General features: G+C 40.8%; 1 protein-coding gene across 1 annotated transcript in view; it reads left to right on the top strand.

Annotated features, from left to right (window-relative positions):
- Positions 1-9,051, top strand: part of SLC38A1 (solute carrier family 38 member 1) — a 137,720-nt gene that overhangs the window by 109,755 nt on the left and 18,914 nt on the right. The window contains exons 9-11 of the mRNA XM_015816905.2: positions 4,648-4,706; positions 4,803-4,928; positions 5,262-5,341. Of these exons, the coding sequence (XP_015672391.1) occupies positions 4,648-4,706; positions 4,803-4,928; positions 5,262-5,341 (265 nt within the window). The remainder of the gene's footprint in view (positions 1-4,647; positions 4,707-4,802; positions 4,929-5,261; positions 5,342-9,051) is intronic.

Here is a 9,051-nt window from a genome sequence, read left to right as displayed (position 1 = left end):
ATCTGCTGCTTGTTCCTTCTCCTCTGGAGACTTGCAGTCTGGACCCCCTCCTCAGGAATTTCTCCTCGTGGCTACTCCTGAAATTGTGCTTTTCTTCTTCATTAAGCAAACATGCCTTTAAAGCCTCAAAATTTAAGTCCTTCTCTTCTTTGCACTCAAATATAGCAGAAACTGTGTCCCACGTTTTATCTAAACTGTTCAACACCAATAAAACTTTCTGTGACTCAGGAAATTTAATCCCACGTTGTTCTAAGTCCAAAAATAAACTTTGCATTTTATTTAAATGCTGTTCCACAGATTCACCTGGTTGCAAACAGGCTCTGTAAAGTTTTCTTGACAATTGCACTATATTGCATGCAGAAACATTCACATGCACAGCTCTCAACTTCATCCAAATTTCCTTTGCAGTCTTTAGATTTGCAACATTTAGAAACTGTTCATCATCTAAATTCAAGATGAGATAAGCCATGGCTTGATCATGGCTGTTCTGATCAACAGCTGCAAACACTTGTGGGGGATTTTCTACAATATACCACAGCTCTTTTGCTTTCAGCAAACATTCCATTTTTGCTGCCCAGGTAATGTAATTCTTTTGCCCTAAACGAGGAACAGAGCTTTCCTTAAATTCCATTGCAGCCATTCTGCTAATTCTGCCTTGTTCTTATACTTCTAAACATAGGCAATTTCTTCCAGCTTCAAATTATAATGCAGTCCTTAGTAAGCTCTGGGCCCATAACCTGTTAGAGAATTTTAATTTCTCTGTTGGTAAAAATAAATCAGAAGCTCTCACAGTTGACTGCATTTAGCTGATTCAAATAAACTCTTTATATTCATATAAAAAATATTTACAATACCATATATTCTTCTTCATAGCATCATAGCATAAATGAAGACTTCTTACAGTAGAGACAGACCTGAGACCTGAAACTGAAACCCAGCTTCTAACACAATAATCTTTTTACACAGACTCAGTAGCACTTTCTTCACATTGGCTGACTGAGTTACCACATGACTCTTCCTGCTCATGAATATTCCAACAGGGTCATTGAGTAGAGGTACGGTTTTGGTAACATAGCCTCTGGGACGATTTCAATGGTGCAGTCTGTGGGACAGTGAGGAGGGAGCTCATCCAACGCCCACTCACTGAATACATCCTTTAAGTCTTGGTATTCTTAACAGGTCTTTCCCTTTTACTGCCGCCCCGATCTCTTTGCAGAGGGCCCATTGGGGGAGGTGCTCTGCCTTGCTGTGGGGGTTTCTTCTCAGTGGGAAGGTCAACAGCCCTTTCCTCCAATCCACCCGTGGGTTTTATTTCTTCAGCCAGGCCAGTCCCAGAATGAGTGGCCTTTCCACCCAGGGGCTATTTTGAAAGTTAAAGTCTCTGAGTGTGCTCCCATTGTCATCCCTAGGGTTTCAGCGAATGTGGCTGGGATACCCCCATGACTGACCCATCTGGTTGGCAAAATGCAATTGGGGTTTTCAGCCGTCCTAAGCAGCCTTCTTAAGCAGATCCCCATTTTCTCTACTAAAGCTGGACTCACTAGGCATCCTGAATCTAATAGGGTCTTCAGGGAAATGTTTTTCCCAGTACCCAGAAGAGGCAGCTCTATGGGCATAGTTAAAGGCTTGATTGAACCACTTAACAAGGGATCGTCATCATACTCAGTGTCTGAGAACTCTTGGTCTTCCTCCAGTGGGGTCAGAGTTCCCTCCCTTTATTTGGGTGAGGGGTTGAACTTCTCTGTGCTCTTCAGGGCCATCTCCTTCACATGGGGGGTGCGATTTGGCAGCTTTCCCACTTGGTGCATGCTCTCCCTCCTTTGCTGGGGTCTTTGCTCTGCATTCGGTTGCTCTATGGCCTTCCTTACCAAATTTGAAGAAGGCATTGGAACGTACCAGCTGGATTTGGGGTCTGGTTGCTTCCCTCTTCTTCCCTGGAGTAACTTTTTCCAAACTTTACTGGTGCAGTACTTATTTCGGGCTTGGTCAATTTCAGCTTCCTTGGCTAGCATGCACCAGTCATAGAGGCCTGTGGGAGCCTCTCTCACAATGCAAGCATTGTATAAGTTATTGTTTAGGCCATCTTTGAAGCAGCTCACAAGGATGTTCTCTGGCCAGTCAAGGCGGCAAGCCACGTCCTGGAATTCTTCAGTGTATTCAGTTACTGGGACACGCCCCTGTCACATCATCTTTATGCGATCTTGGGCTTTGCGATCGGCAAGAGGGTCCTCAAATCGATGTCTCAGAGCTGTCATAAACCGGTTGAAGTTATGCAGCTCTGGAGCATTCACGTTGTGGAGGGTCGCCATCCACCTAACTGTGGCCCCCTCCAGTGTCAGGGTGATGACCCTGACTCTTGCCTCCTAGGTGGAGATCTCGTGGCCATACTCCTGCATGTAAGTGAGGATGTGAGCTAGGAAGAACCTGAGCTGCTGACGGTCACAATCAAACTTCACGCCGAGGGGGTGTACTTTGCGTTCTCACTGGGGCGCTCCATCATTGCTGGCCCTTGGGGCATTTGTTCCTCCCAAGTCCCCTTGGGGGGACCCTGCCATGGCAGTTGCTGCCCCTCCAAGGCTTTGGCCGTACCCGCCGCAGCACTCAGAGGTGATGATTTCCCCCCTCTACTTGCTGATCGGTCGCATCAGCCTTTGTCCCCCATCACTTGGGCTAAGGCTTCTCGTGCCTTCAGGTTCTTGAATGCCTCCATCATGAGAATGGTTGGCATGGTCAAGTCCTTCTCCATGCCCCTCATCATTGTCCATCGCCTCCAGATCCTCTCTCCATCCATGCTGACGGATACCTCAGGTGAGGGTGACCCCCTTGGTCCTCTCTTCCCAGTCATCTCCCTTCCCCCACACCAATGGACCATCTCGGCTTAGATGAGTCCCCTAGACTGACAGCTTCCTTTGTCCATCTTGCAGAGCTTGTGCTGGGGTGAGCCTTAGCAGGGGCTTCCCCCCAGTACTCGATTTCTTCCTGGTCATTGCCTTGGTTTGATATCATTTGCACGGTCTCCATGGTAGGGTGGATACCTTTCCAGGTTGACCACTTTGCAGATTCTGCCTAATATAAGGTCCTGCCTCAGCTATCTTATCAGGAAAGCATGACTCTTGAAACAAGCGTAATATCAAAAGGATCTTTTACTGAGAGAAAGTGATTGCAGAGAGGTCAGGCGGAATCTGAAGTTCCCACGCAAAATGTTAAGCTAATTTCCCATTGTCCAAACTCCACCCCAATGCCCCAGTCAGGCACCAATCCACTGGCGTAAAGTTGTGAGAACTCCAAGCTGAAAAGGTGATAACAAGTTGTTCCTTGGTGCCACAACCTTGGTAGCAGGGAGACATTAGCCAGAAAGGAGTCAAACCAGATGGCCCTGAGGGTTCATTCCCCCTCCCCAATTCCCATGCAGATACATCAAAGTGAAAGTAGAAACAATATAGAAACATCCTCAATCCCCAAGTAATTCTCCCCTCCCCTCAGAATGGCAGCTTTCCGATAGGGACCTGACAATAGTATTTAAAGAACTGCTTCCCTCTCCCTCTCCCCCCGCATACCTCCCTGAGTTATCAGAGAAGAGATGATACATAAATGCAATTAATTAATTGAACTAGCTTCCAGTCTAATTTCTGTATCACATGATGATAGTGGCACTCCCATTTTACAATGGAAAACATGAAAAAGTATTTCTTCAGAGTAACTCAGATGACAGAGATAAAAATCAACCATGGTGATTTTTAAAAGACTGTGACTGACCAACTATGAGGAACACACAATCTGAATATAACCTGAATGGATTCCATACCAAGTACAATAACTGCTAGTATACTTTGTGTTCTAGTTCAAAGACCTTGAATAATCTACACAGTTTGACAAAAAGTTATTTGAAGAACAATCTATGCCACTTTGTCTAATTAGATACCATTCAGATGTATTAAGAAGACCTTTGTACAGATTCATCAGTTGCCCCCTTTCCTCATTTGGGAAGCCCTTCAGATGGCCACTCATACCCTGGTTACCTTGAGAAAGGACTATTACAATGCACTTATTGCAATACATTGGGCTGCCCTTGAAGACCATTCAAAAGCTACACCTGGTTCAAAGTGCAGCAGTGGAAGCAATAACAGGCATTTCTTGTAATGCCTGTAAATCATCACTGCTATGCAACCTCTATTAATAAAGGAGAATATTTGTAGCTCAGGTTTGAAACGAGAGGTCCTTGGTGCTCACTGAGCTTGGTTGTTTTCTTGCAGACATTTCATTATCCAAAGGGTATATATATATAGAAATATATTTCTATTTATAGACAAAAAAAATCAATAAATATCTGAGGGAGATGGGCAGTTTAGAAATAGGATAGATGGATAGATAGATAGATAGATAGATGATAGATAGATAGATAGATAGATAGATAGATAGATAGATAGATAGATAGATAGATAGATAGATAGATAGATAGATAGATAGATAGAAACTTCAGTAAAAATATTGAATATTACTAGCCCAACTAAGACTGGCTATTAAGTTTCATATTTATATGATCATTTAAAAAGGTGAACAATTTCAAATGTATATGATGATCCATTAAGTACATAAATGAAAGTAATAATAAATTACTGAATATGTTGTCCTTTGAATTTCTATCAGGCTATCTTGGCTATACTAGTGGATTTTCCCTGACATGCATGGTATTTTTTCTCGTAGTGGTAAGTTGGACTTAATGTTTCAATTTGGTCTAAGTGATTAAACTTCCAATTTAAAACCATTTGCTGAGCATTTTCAACTTTGATCCTTTATTGTAGGTCATATACAAGAAATTTCAGCTTTCTTGTCCTTTTCTGGACAGAAATGCAACAGATGCTACCTTTTCCAATTTTAGCTTTGGCATGGAGGCATGCAGACCAAAGTATGTTACATTTAATTCTAAGGTATGTTTTTTCTACAGTATTTGCCATTTCTTTCCACTAATAGGATGCTATAGATATTATAGGAACATACAAGTTCAATTGTAGAATGTGCTTTTTAAAAATTTAAGAAATCTGTATACTTTTTCCTGGTAATGAAAAGTAAAACTAAATGGTGCTTAAGAACTCTGTGTTCCATAGTATATCATTAGACACATTCATTGAAATTTATTGACCAAACATCATTTTACTACAGATGCAAAAGTACAGAAAATTCCAGTTCTGATATTTGAAACAATAAAGACTTTATAACAACTATAGGAAAAGGATCCTGATTCTTACCCTTTTTTTTAACAGAGTGTGTATGCTTTGCCTACCATTGCATTTGCATTTGTGTGCCATCCGTCAGTCCTTCCAATCTACAGTGAACTTAAAGAGTAAGAAAATATTTATTATTGATTGTTAAAAAGAACATTTTCATCTGAATGATAGGAATATTAAGTTATATGCTGCAGTGTTGTCATTATCCAAAGGAGATGGAATAATTGATACTTTCCTCCCTCCGAACATTCCAGAAAGACTTGATTCACCGGGGGGGGGGGGGGAACGGAATGAAGGGACGTTATTATTCGCTTGTGCATTTTCTTTAGATCTGCATAGCTATTTATAGAAATGCCAACAATGCTAATAATCATTCTGAAGGGATGTTTTGCTACAGCACCATTATCCACATCTGGCTCAAAGGCAGCTTAAGCTAGCAGAAATGTAAATGGTGGGTGGGGGTTTCCTCTCCCTTTCAACCCTACTTTTTCAATCAGGTGTTATATTCTACTAAAAAATTAAGAACTATGCCACTAAAATCTGGAAGGCAGAGTATATTGAATTCTCAAATCTTCTGAGGATTGTAGAAATTGTATAGGGATAGTAGGTATATAAGTAACGTAAATAGCTTGGTATTCTCCATGTGTTTGGATTACCACTGCATAATTCCTAACGATAATCTATTCTAGCAAAAGTTAAGTGTCTCATTATTGTATCCTAAACTATCTGTGGAAAGTCAGCTTGTCAGTGGTTGATTGATTGATGTATTGATTTATATGGCTACCCATTTCACACTGGCAACTCTGGACTGATAACAGAAGATTAGAAACCCAAGAAGAATCAATGAAAAGTTCTTTGTGAATAAAACGACAGCTTTAATTGTGCGCATTAAATTTAGCATATATGAAATTGGGTAATATCCCCATTATAACAGGGGATATTTGTATATCCATCCAAACAGAGTGATGCCTAAAAGGGACTGCTTAATTTGGTTAAACGAATAATAAAACAAAATCAAACAAAATTAATCTGTTTTCTATAGTATTGTTTTCTAGATCTATCTGAGAACTTTAATTTTTATAGTTTTTAATACAAACTCATCTGATCTATAACTCCTGAAATAATTGCCAGATTAAAACCTAATTTACATTTTTCATTTCTTTAGATTTTGTACTGCAGTGCTGTATTCAAAACATGTAACAAATGTATTAAATGTTTTAGCATAAATGGGCTTGAGCTTTCCAGGGTCTGTCATTTGAACAGATCAGTTTGCAGTTAGGAAAGGCCAGAAGGAGCAAGATCCAGCTGTGATTGGAAGAAGGATCTTCTCATTCACACACAGAGACATACACACATTTCCCTCACTCCCTGGGCTTTAAAAGTTAACATTTAGAGGTACTCACCTTTTTTCCAAAGCAGCCCTTGAGCTCAAACTCAAAACTCCCTTTACTACCATTGCTCCAAATAGGCAGGGTCTGGGAAACCCACCTACAGACATAAGGGGTCTGCTGCCGGCAAGATGGAGGCTTACCCAGGCCCGGTCCATTGGTGAGGTTAGCTTGAAGCACCATCCTGGGTGCCCAATTTTTGAAGGAAAAATCTTCATCAGGGTCCAGTTCAAGCGGGAATAAATAAAATGGAGGCTGCTTAGGGAAGAAGGTTCAGTTTATTGAATTGCCAGAAACTTCAGTGGCACAGCATGTTTCTTGGGTAACTGACAAAATGGAGTTGGGATAGGTGGGCTTTTATATCTTCTTTGGGCTTTATATTTGAGATTCTTTGTATTTCCTGTTCCTGTGCAATGTACTTTGACCTTAGCCTTTTGGTATTCTAATGGTGGTGAGTTAACCCTATTGTGTCCTAAAGGTCATCTTCCTGTCCTTGGGAGTCTTTGTTTTTCTAATCCCATCATCTTAAACCTTCTCTGGGGCTGTGGCTGAAGGCATTTTGTTTATGAATAGGTGTCCCCAAATCTGCATTTCTAAAAGCTGGCCTGCTCAGTTTCTGCCTGGGGAAACTTGGGTAAAAAAGCCTTTTAAGAATGTTTTCCTCCATTATTCCTTTGGGGAAATATAATATTCTGCCTTTTTTAATATCCCCACAAATATTTCCTTTTCTAGGAAGGTGGGTGGGTGCTGACTTTCAACAGTTTAGATGCAGTTATTGTAAAAGTCCTTTCTGTTGCCCTTAAGATACTTGCTTTCATTACTTTCAGGACACAGAGAAGGAACTTTCCATCAAAATGTACATGCAGGCAAACTACCTCTTAGACACAGGTCTCCAACCTTTTGAGCACCAGGGACCAGTTTCATGGAGAGAGTTTTTTCTGCGGACTGGAGGGGGCATGGTTTCATGTACTGCCTGCATCCCGCAGATGGGCCTTTGTTTGCGCGGACTGGTTTCTGGCATGCTGTGGCCCAGTGCTGGTCCACGGACCATGGGTTGAGGACCCTTGCTCTAAGAGGTCTTGGATAAATCATTTATAGGTCTTTACTAATGCTTTGAATTGACACAGTAAGAAACTATTCTAAACCGAGGTCAATAGGGATCCTGCACAGATTCAGGATCCAAAGGAAGGGTTACTGTGAAGGCATAATCATGATCTTTCTCAACTTATGGGGATGGATACATAATTCTTTCTTTCATGTCATAATCACAACAGATTCTTTTCTTCCACTTCAAGCACTACTGTATCTTTCCTATGAAACTAGATAGGAATTTGGGACATTACCAAAACCTCTAATTAGGCTTACTGTAATCATTCCAGCAGCTGTTATTTACAGTGGGAGAAAAATATACTCACTGTGTTAATCCACATGTTTAATCACATATATTACTACAATTACTATATGTAAGTTCATTCATTTGCCTCCACTATAGACAAATCTTTGCAGGTCCCCACTTGTATTTCTCTGATACTGTTACTGAGAACCTTGCAAAAAGAAATGAGGTAGGATGCTGGCAAGGAGGCTTTTCACTTGTGATGCCCCAATCTTGGAACCTAATTTCCAAGGAGACTCTTTAGGACTTTTCCCCAGCATTGCAATTTTTAATGCACGAGGAGCCCTTGGGTCTTGTTTTAGTGGGTATTTTTTCAATTTTGTGGTGCCTACATTATATTTTAATTCTGTACTACTGCAAGCTATCTTGATATACTATACCAGTGATGTCAAACTGCCAGCCCGCGGGCCGGACGTGTCAGCAGGAAACTGCGCCCACCCCATTGCCAGCAATGGGGAAAAAGCTCCGATACGTCATGTGATGTCACATGACGTCGCGAGTTTGACATGTCTGTACTATACGGAAGAATGACCTTCTAAGATACATGCATTAATTCAAAGGAAATAAGCTAAGGTTTGGATGGAAATATAGAAAGTGAATTTTTTAATCATTAATTCCTAAATCTGGGGAATATCTCATGTGTTTTGAATATGTTCCTTCATGACAGTGAATGAGGAATGCATTTGGGAATTTATCTATTAGCACTCATCGTTAAAAGAGATGGATTATGTTAGAGAATTTTAATTTCTCTATTGGTGAAAAAATAAATCAGAAGCTCTCAGAGTTGACTGCATTTTAGCTGATTCAAATAACTTCTTTATATTCATATCAAAATATTTACAATACCATACATTCTTCTTTACAGCAACATAGCACAATGAAGACTTCTTACAGAGAGATACAGAGACAGACCCGAGACTGAGACAAAATCTAGCTCCTAACTCAATACCTTTTCTGCACAGACTCAGTAGCATTTTTCTCACATTGGCTGACTGAGTTACCACATGATTCTTCCTGCTCATGAATATTCCAACACTCCTCCCTT

This window comes from Protobothrops mucrosquamatus, unplaced genomic scaffold (genome assembly GCF_001527695.2).
Source record: "Protobothrops mucrosquamatus isolate PMUCROS unplaced genomic scaffold, P.Mucros_1.0 scaffold526, whole genome shotgun sequence".
Lineage (NCBI taxonomy): Eukaryota > Metazoa > Chordata > Lepidosauria > Squamata > Viperidae > Protobothrops > Protobothrops mucrosquamatus.
Note: the sequence above shows the minus strand (reverse complement) of the source record. Positions and strands in the feature narration are given on the sequence as shown.